This window comes from Zootoca vivipara, chromosome Z (genome assembly GCF_963506605.1).
Source record: "Zootoca vivipara chromosome Z, rZooViv1.1, whole genome shotgun sequence".
NCBI classification, from domain to species: domain Eukaryota; kingdom Metazoa; phylum Chordata; class Lepidosauria; order Squamata; family Lacertidae; genus Zootoca; species Zootoca vivipara.
In genome coordinates, this window is record NC_083294.1 from 20,136,766 (window position 1) to 20,159,533 (window position 22,768).

Genomic DNA, 22,768 nt, shown 5'->3' on the forward strand with positions numbered 1-22,768 from the left:
GGAGTGCCTGGCGTGCTATGGTCCATGGGGTCACGAAGAGTCGGACACGACTAAACGACTAAACAACAACATTCTTGTGCTTGTGCTTGTATAACGTGGCACGGGGACACACTTTGGGTACCCCGCGAGGGCGGTCAGTCCCCTCAGGCGACGAGGCAGACCAGGTGCCCAACCGCTCTTCTCCCCTCAGGAGCTTCCCGCCCTTTCTGAGGCATTGCTGCGTGCGAGACGTGACCACCGCGCCGTCAGCCGGTGCCCCGGTTCCCCCACCCACTCCGAGATTGACGCAGCCCTCTGAGCCAATCCTCGGCGCGGGTGACGCTGCCCGGCCAATCCCGAAGCCGGTGGTAGGCGGGGCTCCGGTCGATACGCTCCGGCTGCAGCAGCGCTAGCTCGTCCTCCCTCCGCCTCTTTCTCTTGCTGCCGGCGAACGAGGTTACAGTCTGTTTGCTCCTGCTCCGAAAATGTCTCTATCCACCAAGCTCACCCTGGACAAAGTGGACGTGAAGGGCAAGCGCGTGGTCATGCGGTGAGCTGCTTTCGCTGCTTCTTTTTCGTCGTAGGCCTGCACCGCCTAGGCTGGGTGCAAAACTGCGTAGCCTGGGGTAGGGTGGTGGGAGGGGGAGGGAAAGCAATGCATCTTCAAGAGGGTTTGGTGGGGGAGAGGTTCGCTTATCTGTTCGCATTTATATATGTGCAATGTGTATTGAGGTTTTCAATTAAGTGGTGGCAAAGCAAGTGATGTAAGAATTAGCACGTTAATGAACATAAACCGTTATGGGTTGAGTTGATTTTTATGTTAACGTTTACTGAGGCTTTCAGTTAAGTACTGGCGAAGCAGAGAATGTTAGGAGGAGAAACAGTTGTATTTATATCCCACCTTACCCAGGCCCCTCCGAAGAGACCTAGGTAGTTTTCTCTAACCTCATTTTATCCCCCCAACAACCCTGCGTGGTAGATTAGGCCGAGAGGCAGCGACTGGCTCAAGGTCACCTATTGATCTTTAAGGCTGAGCAGGGAGTTGAACTCTGGGCTGCCAGAGGCCCTACGTGGTGCAACACTTCAAACACTACAACACAGTGACTTGCATCTGCTGCTGAACTTTTCAGCCATCACAGAATATTTACATGGCATATCAGTTTCCCCCCCATTTGCAAATTTGGAGTCAAAATAGCCTTAAGGCCTATAGTTACCCACGTGGGAAGGAGCAGTATTGTGGAATGATTAGCACAAACCCTTTACAGTATAGGAAAGTAGTAAAGCGCTGCCTTTTAGGTGCTAACCATAAAGTCACAGGAACAGGAAACCATAAAAACTCTAGTTTCTGTTTTAATTAAGATGTTACACATCTTATGTTGTGTATTCTGAATATGGTCACTTATAAATAATTGAACACAGTGGGGACAAGATTATGCTGTTTTAGTCCAAATCTGGGAGAACTGGACTGTGATTATGTTTGGTAGGACTTCTAAAAGGAAAGTATTAACTTATACTAACAGTGCTTAATAATCACTGTACAAATCACTATACAAGTTGCTAATACAGAATGCACATAGTAAACCTTTTTACACTTGCAGATGCCTATTTTATTCATTGCTTGCTGGCTTCAATCCCACCCTGTGCAATAAGACTAAGAATTGCAGTGATTCTTGTCAGGTACAGGAAAGGAGTTGTAGGTGGTTCCGTTATCCAGAAGTAATACTGAGCTCCCTATAGTCAATTAAACCAACAACAACTTCAAAGCAAGATCTTCATTTTCATTTCAGAATCCCTTTGGGTGTTGCAAATTGCATAGAACTATACTTTCATGCATATTATATTATAATTTCAGAATTGTGCTTTAATTAAGCTATTTATTTCAACTAATTGAAATATTAAAGAGGGATTTTCATTTAGTCCAGAATTTGATTGACAGGGAAGGTTGTAAATGCCAAACTATTTCAAGCCTGCCAAGAGATCATAGGTGGGGGCTGGAGTCTAAAATCCAAGCTAAGGAATTGTATGCCTACGGAGGGTAATCAAAATTAGAAGAGGAAAAATCAGTTGCATCTAAACTTTGTAGTACTACCTTATTAAAAGCAGAAGTCAGCCAAACTAGAATCCTGGGCTGAGGGAAGTATTTTAATTTCAGGTACAGTATTGAGTTCTAAGCCCCAGAAAAATACTTTAAACTGTCATGAAAATTTGTTATGAAATAGTTTGCTGCTCATAATGTGTGAGAATTTTTTATTGTCTCCAAACCTTGTATATGTGTATTATAAAAGTCTCCAGGTTTTTTTAAGGTCATTGAGGTTTAGCAAGGGCATTTCATTTTGTTATTCATATTTCAGTTTCCTCCATGAAGATATCAACAGTTTCTCTCTTAAACTTTGTGAAACTTTCAGTGGAACACTTTCACTTTTCTACATTTTTATAGTTCTATCCCAAAGACTTGCATTACCAAGTGACCTTAATATCATGGGCATTTTTTCATTCATACCCTGCTTTTCCAAGCATCTTCCATTGTGGTAATAGTTGCCAGCTTGCAGTCTGGTCACTTGACTCCACCTTTAATCACTGTGAAGACACATGCTGCACACAAACTATAAGGGGATTGGTGAGCCTCCCACTTGATACCCTGTGTAGAGATGTTCAATGGCCTCTTTGTGTTTATGTAGGCCAATGGATACAACTACATAGGTGCAAAGTTCAGGCAGGGAAACTCTGGATTTTATCATCTCTTTAGTTATCTGCTTACTCTGTTCCACTGTGCCCCCTCAGTAACTGAGGTACCAGATCTTCAAAGATAAAAGAATTTCATTCTGGCTGTGAGGTGATAACCCTACTTCGTGCATTAAATTTATTATCTCCATTGGTTCAGTGTTGTGCTCTAAATTGCTGTCTGATTTATAGCTGGATGATGAGAACATCAAAAGCATGGAGCTATTTATTTATTTTATTCATTCGATTTGTATGCCACCCTTCATCCAAAGATCTTAGGGCAGTTCACAGCATAAAAATACAAAATAAAAACACAAAATACATAATAAAAGCTTACCCTCTATATGCTGTGGCCGTCAGTCCAATTCTCCCATCTGTCCTCCACATTTACCATCTAACTTAATGATAGCAGAATGTTATATACCGAAGCACGTTATTTATGGAGAAGTCTAGAAAAGAAATGAATTGTTCCTGGGTTTCTTTCCTGCCTTTGAAACTTGGGGAATGTTATTCTAAAAATCTTACATTCCTGACACCACCTTTTCCTGTGTTAATCGCTTAAAACAAAATCTAGTCCTGTTAATCGTAATGTGTTCTGTTCTGTTCTGCCAGTTGCTATATTATGCAACACGGCTTCCTGTCTCTTCCTGCTTTGGGGCACAGCATGCTTTGTAGAAATGGCTTCTGAGGCTCTTCCTGCTCAGGGGCATGCTACATCATGCAGGCCTTTGCTGAGTAATCTCCATGCGTAGGGATGTGATTTAAGAGTTTCTGGAAGCACTGTTTGCTACTGAATCTACGTTTTGTACACTGCTGGCTGAATCAAGCAGGCCTCTTATAAAACCCAAACCTTGTACGTGGTTGCTAAATGCTTGAGACAAATGCTTGCTAAATGTTATCGAAACAAAATAAAAAAATTCCTTCCAGCAGCACCTTAAAGACCATGCACATGAAAGCTCATACCAAAATAAAAAACTTAGTTGGTCTTTAAGGTGCTGCTGGAAGGAATTTTTTTATTTTGTTTTGACTACGTCAGACCAACACTGACACTGACCTACCTGTTGCTAAATGTTATGTGCTTGTTTTTGATATCCCAGGTGATGCAAGCCCTAAAATTTTGTTAGAATTATCTTTTTTAATAAAAGTTTTATTTTATAACATTTTGCTAGAATTGTCAAGCATCTGTGATCAGGGAGATTGTGTACAGCACCTAAAACAGTAGTTTACACAAAAGTGGGGCAGTAGTTAAATAAATAAATGGTTATTGCAACATCCCAGAGTATTTACGGTAGGTTGGAGAGAGAAACAGTGGTTGACCCAAGGCAATCATACAAGCTTGAGAAGTGACTTGATCCTGGATTTTCTGTATAAAAGCCCATTGCTATAGTCACAGCCAAGCCTCTGGTGGTAGTCTTTGATCTGCAAGTACTTCAGATGTGGTATATGCTGCATCCTTCCCGGATTATTATTATTTTACAACAGTATAGCTAAAGCAGTTTGTGAAGGAAAACAAGGGATTATAACAGATATTGAAGATGATTGGACTCTGTGTTTACCTTGCCTGTAAATCTCATATTGTGTCTAGGTGGCTTTTGTGCCTCTCAAACCCCTACCATTCCTGGTTATGGAATGGTTATTGGAACATTTTTCTCCTATTCTCTGCCTTTCTCTTTGAATTCAACCATTGCTTTCTAGTCAAGGGCATCTCTGTTAATACTTGATAACTTAGATATTCAAAGCTGGTCACTTTTATTTTAGGCCGGAGTGGCCAACCTGTGACATACACACGGGTATTGTTGGACTGCAGCCTTCATCATCATTGCCCATGCTGACTGGGAGTTGATGAAACTTGGGGCCCAACAACATTCTGGTGTTCTAATTTGCATAGTAATGAATTTCTAAACTTTTGCCTGCCTAGGGGTTGAATAGTGGCAGAAGCCTCCAGCAAGAATTACAGCTGGCTTATATAGCCTTGTTCATGAGTGTTGAAGCTGCCTCAGCGTGATTTGCTCATTTGCAAAATTTCCTTTCTCTCCAAGGAGCTCTATGTTGTGTACATGGTTTTCCCCTTCATTTTATCCCCACAACAATCCCACGATGTGGGATTGAGGGACAGTGAGCTTCATGGACAAGTGGAGACTCAAGCCCTGGTCTCCTAGTCAGACACACTGACGATTATGCCATGCTGGCTCTGAAAGCGGATTAATTCACTCAAGCAGCCTCTGAAACAGGACAGCTCTTGCAAAACCCTTTTGCAAGCCTTCTCCTTTTTTGCAACAGGTTTACCCAAAGTGATTCAGCACAGTTAGGCTTTTTTGTTCACATGGTGTCTTTGATCCACCACTGACCCCTGGTTTTGAAATTTGTATCCCTGGTATAGAAAAAAGACATTGCATGGATTTGAGAGCCTTTGAGTGCTGTACCAACCAACTCAGCAGGGGAAGGGAGTAGTACTGTGACAGCTCTCCCTCTGCACTCACCCCATCCAAGTGCAGCTTTTGCTGTTAACTACAGTGCCCAGTAATTAATTGTGTTGGTGTGAACAACTACTTGCATTGAAACATTTCTGTCCCATTTTTTTAAAGGGTTGACTTCAATGTTCCAATGAAGGACAACAAAATAACCAACAATCAAAGGTAAGTGTCCCCTGCAAATTTCAAGTAGGGCATATACTTGGTCATTCCTTACTTAGTGATGCTAGTAGACTGTTACTCAGTGTAAAAAAAAAAGAAGAAGAAGAAGTACTTTACTCATACGAGGTTTCAGGACTGATGCCCTGGCATTTCCAGGTAAGATGCTGAGGTACTGATGGTATGAAACATGTCTTGGGCTCAGTCTGTCCTGCCAAGCTAGATTTAGGGCAAGCTCAGTGGTCTTGCAAGCAGAAGTTCCCAGGTTCATACCCCAAAGGTTTCTCCAAGTGGGGTTGGGAAAAACTCCCTTCCTACAATCCTGGAGAGTTGCTGCTAGTTAGCATAGACAATACTGTACTGATTTAGATGTACCAATTGCCTGGCTCTGTATAAGGCAGCTTTCTATTTGGAGCTACTGCTAGTCAGAGTTGATAGCAAGATAGCCTCTGATTAAAGGCAACTCATCATACCAGCTTCATGTTTCCTGCTAATGCTTGAGTGGTCTTGAGCAGGAGAGGTGTCCCATTGCTCTCCCAGCAGCTCACACTTTCATTGTGCTTTGGGAGGAGAGGCTTCTCCACACACATTTTTGAATTTGACCATTGCTGGTGTCTGGTTTTGCCTTAAAGAAAGCGGAAAGACAGGGCCAAACAGGGAGAAGAACTTGAGGCAGGATCTGTGCTTAGGAGCTCTGACCTGTCTCCCTTGAAGCAGGTCCCCTCTTACAGGCAGTGGTTCCAGTAGCAAGAAGCCCTACTGACCTCTGTAACTGCTGGATGTGCCTCTTTTCTCTGGATTGATAAAACAGGATTAGAAATTATTTTATTGAGAATGAGGATTTTAAAAAGTTAGCCGCTGCAGAACATTCATGCCAGAGTAGCTAACTAGGCATTGCTGTGGACACCACAACCTTTTCTTTTTAACACAACCACCCAAAAGGAGCTTTTTATTATTTTGTCTTATATTTTCAGCATTTCTGCATTTTGAGTAGTTCTTGCACCAAACTGATAGTCTGTGCACCAAGCAAGCAAATGACTGCAAAGATTTTAATGGTATCAAACTGATCCATCTTTAACAGGACTAGTGAAACATTTGTTACAGTCCCACACATGATAAAGTGATAGTGACCAAGACAGTTTGTATTGTAGGGAACAGTTAGTGTGGCATAGCAGCTGATGAGGGAGGATATTTCTACCTTGGTGAGGTAGGAATGAAGAGGCTAATGGGATCTATTACTTCCTGATTCTAATAACCCTTGATTCTGTAGCTGATGTGCATAATCTCTCCTTTAAAGCCATGATCTGTTGATGTAGCTTAGATGTCGCAGGAACTGCTGTGGGAACCTTCTGTTCTTCTATTTTCGTTGCAGAATCAAGGCAGCTGTCCCAAGCATCAAGCATTGCTTGGACAATGGAGCCAAGTCTGTGGTGCTGATGAGTCACCTGGGACGGCCTGATGGGGTTCCTATGCCCGACAAATACTCATTGAAACCAGTAGCAGCAGAGCTCAAAGCTTTGCTAAACAGGTATGGCACAATGACATTACAGACTGACTAGAAAGAGGTGCTTTGAATGAGAATTTGTTGTGAAGCGTCCTTAGAATTGGTAAACTGAAGCTATACATTTTTCTGGGAATTGTCTCCAGGGATGTCATGTTCCTGAATGAGTGTGTGGGTGCAGAGGTGGAAGCTGCTTGCGCTAATCCTGCAACTGGCTCAGTCATTCTTCTGGAAAACCTCCGATTCCATGTAGAAGAGGAAGGGAAGGGAAAGGATGCTTCAGGGAACAAGGTGAGGCATCTCGTCTTGAGTTCTGCTTTCTCTACTGCATCGCATCTGGGTGCTTAAATTGTGCCACTCTCATATATAGATGTTTCCACAAAGTTACTCTCAGATGGTGTTAGAGCTAGAAATTGATATATGCCACCCCAATCTCCCAAGTGGTGAGAGAATCCAGGGGTTCTAGGTGATTCTCCAAGGTTCAATTTTATTGGAATGAAGGCCAGTGGTGACTGGTGTCCTTGGGATATATGGTTTTATTTGCACCAATATAGGTAGCATTCATTTTATGCAGGGGTTATGTTCAGGGGGTGACACCAAAGCATGTGTATACCAACCACCCTCTTGGTACCCAAAGTGGGTGTGGTACCCAAAGTGGGTGGTACTTGTGGGGGTAACGGTGCTAATAGGCAGTGGGCTGCTGGTGTAAATGACAATCAGACTTTGAAAAACTAGTATTGCTGGATCAAGATCAACAATTCGAATTACACTAAGTAATTTTAATTGGATTTTGAATACATGTACAATTAATTATTACCGTTTTGAATCTTACTGGGTGATTCGCTTCCTTAGTGGGTTGTGCAAACCACTGTTTTGAGTACTGCTTTTTATAGTTTAGGGTGGGGAGTTATTGGAACCAAAGGGTTGGCGGTCTAAATTGGCTTGGGAAACACAAGTTTAAGGGTTTAAGGTTTAAGCATGTGAGAAGAATGTTTCCCTTCTCTGCTCAGTTAATGCTGTGCTTTGTTCATGGGCTGTTTGAACCCTGTTAACTGGGACTGGCAAAACCTTTGAATCCAGATGCTACAGTCTGCTTGGGCAGCCGCTTGGGTATCCATACCTCTTGACATTTTAATGAAGGTCGCCATGACCACTTGGTTTCTTTTCTTAGCACCTCTGACCCCATTAAGACTTGAGTCTTGGCTCCCTTTTGATGCAGCCACAGTGATATACAGTACAGTACCCTTTTTTAGTTTGATACAGAACACCACACTGTGCTATAAAAGTACATGCAAATTAACTTCTTAAGATGGAGAGCTTGAATTTAGAGATTTCAGCTTCTTGCCACAACCCTTTCGTCCTCATCTCCAGTCGAAAGTAATAACTGTCAAGTTACCTGTGTTTACACTTTTAACACTTGCTCCCATTTTTTTCCTTAAGACCCTGGCCTCCCTTTTTGGTGTCTATCTCTCTTCTATTCTTGAAATATTGGGATAGTATTGCCTGTCCCACTGAAATGTAATTATTTACAGTACTAGCAAAAAAATTATGCTGCCAATATTAAGAAAAAAGATTGTGAACAGCATATAATCAGTTATAAAACTACTTATCTACAATCCTCAGTGAATGTAGAATATTTGGAATTGCCCATTTGGGTGCAGTTCATCTTTTGAGAGGGTGTCCATCTTAAATTACAGAAAAGCTAAGTATTTGCTCTGGTTGCGCACCTTAAGTATGGCTTGTTTCTCATTGTTTTCCTGCTTTAGTATGTTACCTTGGAGAAGCAAAAGGAAAGGTGGCTGCCTTAACAAGCCTGAGCGGAATAAACAGCAGATGCCTTAGAAATGCTGCAGCAATCACTTAAGATGCATTGCTCCTATGTGCTGTGCTGGTGACTTAATCAGGAGCTAAAGGAGAATGGATTGCACATACTTCCTATTCTGCTAGCTGCCACTGGCTGTAGTAGAGACAGTTAAACTAAGTACATAAAGCTGATCATCCGAGGAGATGAAGCAGCAATTGATTGTATTAGTTTAAACCAATAATAATAATAGATTTTTTTCCCTCCTCAAGATTAGAGGAATGCTACAGATCTGTACTGCCTGCATGCAACTGTTACTTGGCAGTGTTTCCTGCTGCTTCCAAGTCTTGAGACAGGATTATTTTTAAGATCCCAACCTCCACTGCCATATGAGCAGAGTCTTTGGCAGGTTGAGCTGCACAACTCTACCAAAGAACGAACAAGATATTTATTTATTTCATTTATATCCCACATTTTCCTCCAAGGAGCTCATTTAATCCCTGCAACAATGCTGTGAGGTAGGCTAGGCAGACAGGCAATGGCCTAGTAGCGATTTGAACCCAGGTATCCCAGTTCCTAGTCTAACCACTACACCACACTGCTTTTCTGTGTGTTGGCCAAGAAGGCTGAAGAGAGCTTGCTTATTTATTTATTTATTCATTTATTAAACTAATTGGTTGCTTAACAAGGTAACTCAAAAGCATAGCACCTACATTGAGACCAGCATAAAAGAAAAATCTAAAAGACAATTTAAGTTGGAAATATAATGCGTGCATTCATTCTGATTCATTAACAAACTGTTTTGCTCTTTCAAGATGCAGTAGGGGAGTCACATCCTTTCTTAATTTTTTTTATAATGAACATTACCAGAGTACAATCTTCACCCCTTCCAGAATGGCTTTCACTAGCCTAGAAAAGAGAAGAGCTCTAATTTTTGCATTGAATGAGAATCACCTTATGGTGGAAGCAATACGACGAGCTGTTCTGCTGTACATAGTTCATAAACAACACAGAAATGTGGCCCATTCTCCTAGAACTGTTTTGATGTTTCATTGCAGTCAACCTGTATATAAAGTTTGCTACATAAAATAAATGAAACAACCTGTACAGAAGTGCTTAATGCTGATTGCATGTTAATGAAGCTTAAAACCCACCTGTCATCCTTATTTTTTGTACTTTTCATATGTACTGCATTCACTTTCCATTTTTTTAATACCGCTGTCAAGATTAGAGTTTCAAGTGTGCTCAGAGGCATTTAAAATACATCTTATACCAGGAGATCAACTGTTGTGATTACTGGATGGAAAGGTTCCCTACCATGCCCCAAGAAAAGCTGTTAACAATTCCATTTAAACAGTGATTTGGTGGCTTCTAATGCCCATTGATAGAGTAACTAAAACTGGTGGGTTTTTTATTCTCTTTCTCTTCCCAGATCAAGGCTGATTCTGCAAAGGTGGATGCTTTCAGAGTGTCTCTTTCTAAACTCGGAGATGTTTATATCAATGATGCTTTTGGAACTGCACACAGAGCTCATAGGTATGTAAGCCTCTGCCTTTTATTTTGTCATAGCTGGGCTTCTGTCTGTTTCAGAGACTCTGGCTTTTAACAAAATGCACATGCTTCTTGAGTATTGTGAATCCTCAAAGTGCTTTACGAAGAAAAACACACTAACATGATCAATAAAAGACAGTAAAAACAGGTAATTAATAAACTAAAAACAGATTGAAACACATGTAACTTCTGCAGGACTAGATGGGCTCACCTAAACAAAAATGTTTTAAGAATGAGCCGGAAAGAGTATACTAGTATAGCAAAGGTACCTGCCTGATGTGAGTAGGCAGGGAGTATCAGGGTACAACACAAAGAATTATGTGGCACCTTTAACAGCACCCATTCCACAGATCTTTAGGTTTGGATTCTCACCATTATCACAGAATCCTTTCGATCTTTTATGAAATACACAATGATATTTGCTTTATTAACAATGTAGTATTGTTTGCTTTATGGACTGAAAACAGCTTTATATGGACTCAGTTTTCCTCAAACTGCTGAGTTGTATATTCTACTAAGCAGCTGCATTACATTGACACCCAGTGGGATGGAAATTTTTGACTGCCATAGACCTTGGATACTCTTTGATTCAGTTTTGAAAACTTAAGTTTGCCAAGGTATGAGAAGTGTGTTTCTGTCATGCAAATGTTTTCAGTCTATATCCTTTGTCAAGTTGCAGAAATAACTTTCAGGTGTTGCCATGCAACCTCTAAAAACCATCCTTCATTTAACAAAGCAAAACTCTGCTGATGGATCTTTTCACTTCCCTTTTGCTAGAATTTCACCCAGTAGCATAAAATGGGTGTTCCATATTGAAAATGTAAAAAAAAGAGGGGGGGGGGAGTTCTTTACAGAATCTGCAGGTCATGTGCCTGTTAGATCAGAAAAAAAGCTCTGAACTTCTGTTACCTCATAAACTGAAAGTATGTAGATGGAAGAGCTCAACTATTTTGTGATACAAGGCATGGTTTAACTTCTGAGGTCACACAGTGCCACCAGTATATGCAAATGCCTGGCTCATTTAAGACTATATAGAACCTTTATTCTCAAGAATGATGGAGCTCACAAGGTGGAGAATGCTTCTTTTTTGGAGCTGCAGTGTATCTTTGTACGTTTGGTCTTCCATGCTGTGACACACTGGTTAAATTTTTTATGTTTGCTCTTTTATTTGTCAACACATCAATTTTTTATGTGGACTTCTGAAGTAGCATGCCTTTTTACACAGTTGTGTAAAGGTAAAGGGACCCCTGACCATTAGGTCCAGTCGTGACCGACTCTGGGGTTGCAGCGCTCATCTCGCATTATTGGCCGAGGGAGCCGGTGTACAGCTTCCAGGTCATGTGGCCAGCATGACTAAGCTGCTTCTGGCGAACCAGAGCAGCACATGGAAAAGCTGTTTACCTTCCCGCTGTAGTGGTACCTATTTATCTACTTGCACTTTGATGTGCTTTCGAACTGCTAGGTTGGCAGGAGCAGGGACCAAGCCATGGGAGCTCACTGTGTTGCGGGGATTTGAACTGCTGACCTTCTGATCGGCAAGCCCTAGGCTCAGTGGTTTAACCCACAGCGCCACCATATTTGCACAGTTGTGGACTTGAAGGGTGTTGTAGCATCAAAACAACAACAGTGGAACTCATTTTTATTGGCTGATTTGTATATTTTCTCTCCCAATGTAACAGTTCCATGGTAGGTGTCAATCTGCCTCACAAAGCTGCTGGTTTCCTGATGAAGAAAGAACTGGAGTATTTTGCAAGAGCTCTAGAGAACCCAGAGCGACCCTTCCTAGCAATCCTGGGAGGGTACGGACAAAATATATTTGCCTATATTGTTGTTTGCTTCTACCTTTATGTGAACTTGTAAATAATTGTTTTACTGTGCTGTGCAAATAGTTTTACCTTCCATATTCTCAATACCATGTCTATTTCAATCATTCTTTTTAAAATAATATTTTTAAATTTTATTAAATGTATAACAAACAAGCCTGAAGTACCCCCAACAATTTAACAAAGAGGGGTGGTCAGAAGAAAAAATGTTTGAGCATGATTAGGTATAAGATAAGGAGAAAATATTAAAAGAAATTTGCAAAAAAGGCAATATGGCAGTATTCCAAGATAAGACACAGCAGATCAAAAACTCATATATTGTAATCAAAAACTACACCACATGAAATCACATTTGGATAAGATTTGCCTGAATGTGTTGTTAAACTACAAAAATGGGCCCACTTCCCCTCTGAGAACCTGAAGTTGGTGGGTCAGTTTCTCTGATGTGGCTATAAATAAGGCATTTTCAAACCAGTTCATAATAGAGTACATAAAAGTGTAGAGTACAGTCAGTGCATATTGTGTCATGGGCCAAATCAGCATATCTGTATGTCTGCCTGTGGTGACCTTTCCACCAAAGTTTAAAGTACAAACATAGTCCGTATTCAGCAGTGCTGTGTGTAAATTGACACTGCCTGTCGTTATGCAACTATGAGGAACTGTAGCTGGATACATGTCAGCTCCTACAGCTTCCAAGAGGCATAGTATGGTGATGGATGATGGTGTACAGTCTCAGAACATGTGGTCAAATGCCAGAATTCTATATGTTATGCCTAACATGCCATTTTTGTCTAGAATTCCCCCCTCCCCAGGCTTTGCTTAGAAAAATGAAATTGGGTTTTTAAATCATTTTTCAGGGTTGTTGTTGTTTTTTTAAGAATGCAGCTTGTCTCAAATGTAGTTATACAAAATCTTAATCCTCATGCAAATCTCAAGGACTGCATTGCAATTAAGATTTCATTCTTATTGGGCACTGCTTTGAATCTTCCTGATTGCCCCAATTACAGCTTTCAAGATGTGTATGATAAAGTACAAAGACCTGAGCTGCTTTGATGACAAAATCCTTCTGTTCCTTTCTTCCCTGCAAAAACAAAGCCAGCTTTTGAAGCTGAGCAAAGGCCCCTCTGGGGGGGCAAGCATGCAACAATGAATAATAGAAAACACAGTAGCCTTGCAGCCCTGACTTGACCCATCTCTGTTCATTTGCTGTGCTGCTGCTACCAGAAATCCATTAAATTTCCTAATGGTGTTGCCAAAGGCCAGCCTTTCCTGTGCTGACTGGGAATGATGGGACTTATAGTCCAAAACGTGGAGGTTGGGAGTAAGCCTGCTTCCCCCAGTTTTAAACATTATGCCAACTAGATTCATAATGTTAAAAACAGCAGATGTACTGTTTAAATCTCTTACCTAAAACTGCAGGGTGTACAGTTGTACCTCACCTCCCTTGGGAGTCAAATGTTCCAGCTCCCGAACGATTAAAAACCGGAAGTGAGTGTTCCGCTTTTGGGACTTTTTGGAAGCTGAACATCCGGTGCGGCTTCCGCTATTGTTTCCAGTGCACCTGCGCGATCGGAAACCAATCAGAAGCCGCACCTTGGTTTCCGAACATTTCGGAAATTGAACGGAGGTAGGACTGTAGACTCTACATATGGTCAGCCCATTATTGTGGGTGTCAAATGAAACCAACTGGTGAGAAGGTGGGTGATAAATTTAATCATTACAGAGCACGTGTTTTGCATAATGAAAGTCTAGTCTAGTCCTATCATTTCCAAGTAGGGCTGAGAGAGAACCCTTTTTGAAATCCTGGAGAGTTCCTGCCAGTCCTTGGAGAGTACACTCTGCTAGATTGACCAGTGAATATGACCAGTGAACTCTGACATTAATGAACCCAAGCGAGTCATTTCCTGTGTTCCTATTAACCAGTGCTACCAGTACAGTTGTACCTTGGTACTTGTTGAATGCCTTGGTACTCTTACATTTCGGTTCCTGAACAATCAAAACCCAGAAGTGAGTGTTACGGTTTTCAAACTTATTTTGGAAGCTGAATGTCCGATGCTGCTTCTGCTATTGTTTCCGACGAACCTGCACAATTGGAAGCCAATCGGAGGCCGCGCCTTGGTTTCTGAACGCTTCGGAAGTTGAACGGACTTCCAGAACGCATTCTGTTCAAAAACCAAGGTACAATTGTAGCGTATAATGTCTTTTAGAAATAACTATTTTCAGTGGTACCTCGGGTTACAAACGCTTCAGGTTACAGACTCTGCTAACCCAGAAATAGTACCTCGGGTTAAGAACTTTGCTTCAGGATGAAAACAGAAATCATGCTGCCGCCGCACGGCAGCAACAGGAGCCCCCATTAGCTAAAGTGGTGTCTCAGGTTAAGAACAGTTTCTGGTTAAGAACAGACCTCCGGAACGAATTAAGTTCTTAACCAGAGGTTCCCAGAGTGGCTTAGGTAAAGGGACCCCTGACCGTTAGGTCCAGTCGTGACCGACTCTGGGGTTGTGGCGCTCATCACGCGATACTGGCCGAGGGAGCTGGCGTACAGCTTCCGGGTCATGTGGCCAGCATGACAAAGCCGCTTCTGGCGAACCAGAGCAATGCACGGAAACGCCGTTTACCTTCCCGCCAGAGCGGTACCTGTTTATCTACTTGCACTTTGACATGCTTTCGAACTGCTAGGTTGGCAGGAGCAGGGACTGAGCGACAAGCTCACCCCGTCGCGGGGATTCAAACCACCGACCCTCTGATTGGCAAGCCCTAGGCTCAGTGGTTTAGACCACAGTGCCACTCGCTGAGTGGCTTACATACAATCAATAAAAACAAGACAGTGCCTTGTTCAGAATCTGTTTTGGGGGGAGCAGCACACTAGAGTGGGTAGCTTTGGAGACCCTGAGTATTTCCCTTCCCACTTTGCTGCAACTTTTCCTGTTTTGCTTTGAGTTAAATTGCTTCATGCTTCTGTAAAATGAGATTAAATCCTAGTAACATCCAATGCAGTGGAAGAAGTTGGAACAAGAGTCCAACCATACCACATACTTAATAAATGTTGGGTACCTCCTGTAGTTGTGTTTATAGATACACATTAAAATCATTAGCCAAAGCTCGATTTTTTTTCTCCCAGGCAGGGGTGGAGAGGGGGCTTCTAACACTTGTAACTTTATCCCCTTTTTTGCTTTAAGAGAAATCCTAGATTATCCTACATAAGTATCAATACATGTGACTTCATCATTTCCCCCCTCTTATCAAGATTCATCAATAATTATGTATTTATTTATTTTCTGTATTTATTTCATACCTGCCAAGTCTCCCACTGAAAAATGCGGGATCAGCAACAGCGTGGCACCAGATGTTGCGTAGAAGCAACTTCTGGGGCTGCTCTTCCCATGTGTGGGCACCGGAAATCTGGCAGAGCGGCACCGGAAGTCGCTTCTACGTAGAAGCGACTTCCGGTGCCGCTCTGCCCAATTTCCGGTGCCCACACATGGGAAGAGCGGCACCCAAAATGGAGGCTCCCTGGCAGGTAGGAAATCTGGGGGATTTCTGGGATTTTTCTCCATTCGGGAGAACAGTGGGATTCGGATTAAAATCCGGGGGTTTCCCATGAAAAACGGGATACTTGGCAGCTAATATTTATTTTTCTGTATTATGTACTGATAACAAGTGAAACTGGGCAATAGTAGGCTTGTCTACAACCCTGCTAATGAACTAAAGTGGTGCATTAACTCACAGTTTTCTTCTGCTTTCCCTACCCTCGTTCTGTTCATCAGCGCTAAAGTTCAGGATAAGATTCAGCTGATCAAAAACATGCTGGATCAAGTCAATGAGATGATTATCGGTGGTGGAATGGCTTTTACCTTCCTTAAAGTGCTCAAAAACATGAAGGTATGCAACATGCAGTGTCTGCTATATATAAATTGGGCAATGAAAGATGCTTATTATGTTTTCTTGACTGTTTCTATATAACCTTTCCCCAAGCTGGTGTCTTCCATGTGTTGTGGACTGCAACTTCCATCCGCCCCAGCATCATATGGCTGTGCTGGCTGAAGCTGATGGGAATTGTAGTCTAAACCTTCCAGAGAACACAAGCTTTAAAAGACTTCATTTCTCGATGAAGACATTTGTTTGTTACCTGCCCTGTTTGGTTTTAACTATGTAAGCTTAACCATGGTTACTTACCATGTGCCTTCAGTTATACTTTAGGCACCAGGCAAAAACATTCCTCTTCACCCAGACCTTCGGCTGATTGAAATCTAATGCTCTTTTAAATGTGTTATGGTAGGGGGAATTGTTGCTTTTTTCTTATATTTTTAAAGTATTTTGTGGGTTTCATATTGTAATTTTATATTGTGAACCGCCCTGAGATTTACAGATGTCAGTATATAAATTTGATAAATAATAATAATACTAGGTCCTAGGTTTTAGTTTCCTCTAGGTTGATTTTCTTGTTATCTTTCCCCCCTCCCCCGTTTTGACACATAATAATCCTGGCAGCAGTTAAGAGGTTGCATTACTGTAATTCTCTGTCCTCTGTTAGTTACAGTTTCTTTAACATACCCATATTATCTATTGATGTCACTTGGATTTAATAATAATAAATACCTTGCTTTTGAGATTCTGATTTGCTTTGTAGCAATCTACATAAACATCTATAGATAGCTGCATAGTGCATTCTCTTCTGCTTCCAGATTGGCAACTCTTTGTATGATGAAGAAGGATCAAAAATAGTCAAGGACCTGATGGCAAAAGCAGAGAAGAATGGTGTACGCATCACTTTGCCTGTTGACTTCATCACTGCAGATAAATTTGATGAGAATGCTAACACTGGAGAAGCCACTGTGGCCTCTGGGATCCCTGATGGATGGATGGTAGGTTTAACTCTTGATTCCCTGCAGATGCTTTGGATTACAGCTCCCATCATCTCCAGATAGCATGGGGTTGATGGGAGTTGCAGTTGAAAGCATCAAAGGGCACCCGCGTGGAGAATTCTGGTTTAAAGACTGGAGAGAGGTTGGTTGGTTGGTTGGTTGAGGGGGGGGTGAGGAGCTCTTCTACTTCTTTGATCTTTCTGGTGCAATTGCTGAACAGCTTCCACCCTCCCCTTTTTGATCCTAGGGTTTGGATTGTGGTCCTGAAAGCATTAAGCTGTTTGTGGAAGCTGTGGGCAGGGCCAAGCTGATTGTGTGGAATGGTCCAGTCGGTGTCTTTGAGTGGGACAAGTTTTCTAAAGGAACCAAAGCTGTGATGGATAAAGTTGTGGAAGTTACATCCAAAGGCACCATCACCATTATTGGTAAGAGCCACCATTCGTCATCTTCTCCAGTTCAAATGAATAGTTTTACAGTCTTTTCGAATACTTGATTCCCCCCCCTTTCGTAAGTAGGGTTTAAGAAGTTTCCTTATACAAGGTCAGACTCTGGGACTGAGCTTTTAAGCCAGTGGTTCCTAAACATTTTGGGGCCACCACCCCCTTGGTTTCACAAATTCATACCCAGTACCCCTGCCCCTACCCTAACTGATTTAACATTATTCAAAAAAGCAGATTCTACAACCCACTAACAACGATAGTAACAATGCAATTCAAAATAGTAACAATTAATTGCGCATTTATTCAAAATCCAATTAAAACTATTTAACTGAACTTTCTCCAGTGATACCAGCCTTTCAAAGTCTCATAGTCATTTTAATCTCCAGTGACCTCCTTGCCTCTCAGCACACACCCCGGTAATCCCTTTAGTGCAATGGTTTTCAGCCAGTGTGCCCTTGGGGTGCCTTGAATGATAGTCAGGAACTTGGCGTTTTTGGCAGGCGCCAAAAAGAGTATGGCAATGGCTCCTGCCTGATATCTATAGTCAGGGAGTTCCAATGCCACACTAAAATACCAGTTTCTTACAAATGCAAATAGTATTATGTGGCACCTATCACTGTGCCAGTGTATGGGGTAAGGCAACCTCGCAGTTAAGCTTCCAAAACCATTTTCAGATTCCTTGACTGTGTTTCCTTGAACAGGTGGTGGAGACACTGCTACATGCTGTGCCAAATGGAACACCGAGGATAAAGTTAGCCATGTTAGCACTGGAGGTGGTGCTAGCTTGGAACTCCTAGAAGGTAGTGTGTTTTTCCCTCTTCCTTAAAGATGTCCAGGGGATTAATTTTGCTTGTATGCTTTTTTGTACCTAGGTCATGCTTACAGCTACCCACACAAATGATTACTCTTCAAAGACCAGGGCCAAGTGGCTAAAGAAAATCAATGTCATGTTATGCTACTGTTTGTTTCTTTAGAATTGTAGAGTTGGAAGGGACCTCAAGGGTCATCTAGTCCAATCCCCTGCAATGCAGGAATCTCAGCTAAAGCACCCACGACAGATGGCCACCCAACCTCCCCTTTCAGCCCAAAGGCTCTCAAGAATAAACAGATGCATATACAATACAATAAAAATAAATCTTAATATTTCAAAAGTATTGATACATTAATTTTCCTGACAAAAAAGCAGCAGATTATTCCCAGTGAAAGACTTGAATGTAAGAGAGAGCAGGAAGAGTAGCTGCTCCTCTTAAGGTTATTGGACAGGGAGGTCCCTGGACTCGTCAGCTGTTGTTACCAAAAGTTATGTTCTGAAAGGGCTTTGTTTATGTTGCCTAGGAAGTAGTGGAGAAATGAAAGAATGCAGACCAGTAAAAGGAGACCTGCAATGGCATACGCACCAAAGGAAGACATTTTGGGAAATGTAGGCGTTGCTAAGTGGCACTAAACTTCAGAGTTTTAAATTGCACCAAACTCCTTTTCCTTAATTGTAGAAGAATCGTTAGGCAGCTTAAGACTGGGGAGAAAGGAATTGGATAAAAAGTCACAGATTGCAGAATTCGTTAAAAAATAATTTTGTATTGGAGTACATCAAACAATACAATAAAAATAATAGGTTGTACAAATACAAAAAAGAAATGCAGTACAGTTATACCTCATGTTACGTCTGCTGTGGGCTACGTCTTTTCAGGTTACGGATGCGCCGAACCCGGAAGTCCCAGAACGGGTTACTTCTGGGTTTGGCGCATGCGCAGAATTGCGTCATGCGCGTGCGCAGATTTAGCGCTTCAGGATGCGGCCTTTTCATGTTGCGAACGGGCCTCCGGAACGGATCCCGCTCACAACCAGAGGTACCACTGTATATCTAGAGGAGACTTAGGTAAATAGAGTACTTAAGGCCATCAATGTACCATGGAGAGGGAGTCGTGTGTGTCTATTCATTGTAAATAAGATACAATCCCACCAAAGAGCATAGGGTTTTTCAGGGTCCTCTGAGCCTTTGGCAACATGTAATTTATGAGTTATTTTCTCATCTAATGCTCAACTCCATGAAAACCTATGAGGCCAGTGGGTTTCTATTTTAATCCTAGCTTGTGTGGTCTAGAAAGGCAGTATGGTGTAGTGGTCAGTGTTGGACAAGGACCTGGGAGACCAAGGTTCAAATCCTTACTCACTGGGTGACCTTGATTGGGCCAGTTACTGAGTCTAACCCACCTCACAGGGTGGTTGTAGGATAAAATGGAGAGGGAAGAGAATCATGGAGGACAGGGGGGATAGAAAGGCAATAAATAATAGCAGTCACCTGAGTGTGTCAAAAGACCTTGCCTTTCACTAAGTGGCTTTTAGATCAGCTACTGCTGCCTCATTCTTACCCCCAGTCTGCTCCAGAATGATAACAAGCCTCTTTAAAAGCTCATGGAGAGCTTTCAGCACTTGAGGCAATTTCCATACTTTATTATCTGTCCACCTTCAGGACTGTGACTGTGCTTTCTATACAGATCAGCATTTAAAGTTTTTCAAAATCCTGACTAATACCCCAGTAGCAAACTTAATGATATTAACTAAGTCGCATAGTGCAAGATGTGTATCAGGAATTCAGAGAAAAAATAAAATAATCTTAGGGTTTAAAGCACATTTTAAAGCACATTTATCTGGGAATATGTTTTATTATTGGATTAAAAGAGGCTAACCTCTTTGAATTAAAAGAGGCTAACCTCTGCTATGGTCCATGGGGTCACGAAGAGTCGGACATGACTAAACGACTAAACAACAACAAACCTCTGAGAAGTCTGGCATTGGATTACTCTGCTGTTCTGGAAAAAAAAACCTGTTTCTGGTGCTATGTGAAAGCACCTGTCAAGCTTTTACATCTATTTTAGTAGAAGAAAAATAACAATAGAATGAAGACAGGTTAAAACACACATCAACTTTCTGAACATCTGGACAGGCTTGTCTAAACAATAATGTTTTTAGCAGATGCCAGAAAAGTACAGCAAATGCACCTGCCTGAGGTAAGGCAGTCATTAAAGTGTCAGCCAAAGCCAGTTTCCATGTACCATCCTTTATAGATTCTTAATAGATGTGTTAAAAGGTGTTCCATGATGCATATTTATATGTGTTTGTCTCTCTTATGCTGTGCAGGTAAAGTTCTTCCTGGTGTGGCTGCTCTGAGCAGCGTGTAGCAGTAGATGGAGAGCGTGGGATGAATAAGAGCTCCTCCCTGACATGTTCCTGTGCACAGCCCTTAAAGCAACCACTGCAGCGCTTCTATGTTTGTACTGGCAGCAGCGTCAGATAAAGTAACCTGGAAGATTTACAGCAGCGTTAAAATGGTTCTTGTCTGCAGTTTACCTGATGTTGACTGTTGCCCCACCTGAACTACTGTAGTGTTAAATGGTTTTTGTGATATTTAGAGTGGATATATTTATATATTTTTGCCTTTTTACCAAGGCCAAGTTCCTCTACTAGTTGTCAGTACCTCAAAGCAAATTTCTTCATTCAATCTCAAAAGCTTGTTTAGCTACTGCTGCTTCTCACCTTTGCACAGTACCACAAGGTGGAGGGAAAATACAGGTGTCAACTGCAATGTTAGCTCCTAAATAAATGTTTTGAGATGCAACAGAGTTGGTAGTGCGTTTCTTCTCCCCCCGCACCCCCGGGCTATCATGCACATTATCTTCACACTGTTATGTGCATCTGGTTATTCTTGTACACTTCTATAGTCTTGCTTATAATTCTTAGCCTTTGGAGGACATGGTGGGGACATATGTTAACAACAGGCAAATTATCTAGACTTGTTTGTTTAAGCCTGGCAGATAGATAAAGACAACAACAACAAAAAAAAACATCTGATTAGTACTGGGAAATCGCAGGTTGGACCCGTTTCTAGGACAGTTTGTGCTCTCCAGATGTTTGAGGCTGCAAAAACCCTGCTGCCACATATTTTCTGGATGCAGGTGTTGGCAACTCCCTTCCAAAAGAGCCAAGCTGGCTTTGGCTGAGGGAAGTTGTAACCTTAAAACATCAGGAGAGCACCAGGTTGGGTGCAACTATTTGAAAAGGCCTCTTACTTCCGCTGTTTGAATGAATTACATTGGTACAATGTTCTGTTTCGGATTGGGATGAACTAGAGGAAATATATTTTTTAAAAATATATTTTTATTAGTTTTTCAGTTGTACAGAGAGCAAACCAGAACATAAAGAATTCCCCCTCCTCCAAAGCAAAAGAGCAGGAGCATTAGCACCGTATATAAGATATACCAATGAGAGGCAAAAATGAATACCAATGAAATAAAAGCAGGACCTTGATCAAAGACCTGAAGTACATCATGCAAGCCAAATTATCCTGGTGGTTTCCAACAGGTGTTGTGACAAAATGTAGTCTGGATGAGCTTAACTTTTAGGCGAATTTGTAGCTGGTTAACTGTCCAAACCCAAAGATTGCTCACTAATGGTTCCTCACCCCGGAGAAAAGGGACAAATGGGATGCTGCAGGGTTATGTCCTGGGCCCGTTGTTCGGCATCTTTATAAACAACTTCGATTGAAGGGATGCTTATCCAATTTGCAGATGGCACCAAACTGGAATGCGGGTAGCAAACGCCACTGAAGACAGAATCTGGATTCAATATGACCTTAACAGATTTGAGAGCTGGATGCAAACTAACACAATTTCAGTAGGGACAAATGTAAGGCGCTTCACTTAGGCAGGAAGAACCAGCTGCAGAAATATAAGATGGGGAACACCCTGCTTACCAGTAGTACATGTGAAAAGGATTTAGGAGTCTTATTAGACCATAAGCTGAACATGAATGGGATGCAGCAGCAAAAAAAGCTAATGCTACCATCAACAGAGGTACAGTATCCCAATCAAGGGAAGTAAAGATGAGCGCCGCAGCCCCAGAGTCGTCCGTGACTTTACCTTGGTTAGACTACACTGAGAGTACTGTGTGCAGGTCAGGATATGATCATTTAGGAAATAAATATTTATGTCTGATGTTTAAGAAGGATATTGACAAGCTGGAACATGTGCAGAGGACAGGTTCAGGAAACCAAGCCTTAGGAATGGTTGAGGGAGTTCGGTATGTTTAGGCTAGAGAAGAGACACAGAAGAGATGATAACGGTCTGGCTGCCACATGGAAGATGGAAGGTTGTTTTCTCTGTACTCTGGAGGGTAGTACCCAAACCAATGGATTCAAATTGGAAGAAGAGATTCTGACCAAACAACGGGAAGAACTTTCTGACAGTAAGAGCTGTTTGATAGTGTCTTAAGCCAAGGTTGGACGGTCATCTGTCATGGATGCTTTTGTCGAGATTTCTGCATTGCATCCCTTGAAGTACCTTTCTACTCTGCAATTCTATGATTATAGAATCATAGAGTTGGAAGAGACCACAAGGGCCATCTAGTCCAACCCCCTGCCAAGCAGGAAACACCATCAAATCATTCTTGACATATGCC

The 22,768-nt window shown here is 41.9% G+C and overlaps 1 protein-coding gene across 1 annotated transcript; it reads left to right on the forward strand.

Annotated features, from left to right (window-relative positions):
* The first annotated feature begins 376 nt into the window (after nucleotides 1–376).
* PGK1 (phosphoglycerate kinase 1) lies at nucleotides 377–20,930 on the forward strand. Its single transcript, XM_035113574.1, has 11 exons — nucleotides 377–529; nucleotides 5,286–5,336; nucleotides 6,703–6,858; nucleotides 6,978–7,122; nucleotides 10,065–10,168; nucleotides 11,863–11,982; nucleotides 15,777–15,891; nucleotides 16,695–16,874; nucleotides 17,122–17,299; nucleotides 18,016–18,114; nucleotides 20,453–20,930. The coding sequence occupies exons 1-11, from the start codon at nucleotides 465–467 to the stop codon at nucleotides 20,491–20,493; spliced, it is 1,254 nt and encodes a 417-aa protein (XP_034969465.1). The 5' UTR covers nucleotides 377–464; the 3' UTR covers nucleotides 20,494–20,930.
* The last annotated feature ends 1,838 nt before the right edge of the window (nucleotides 20,931–22,768 follow it).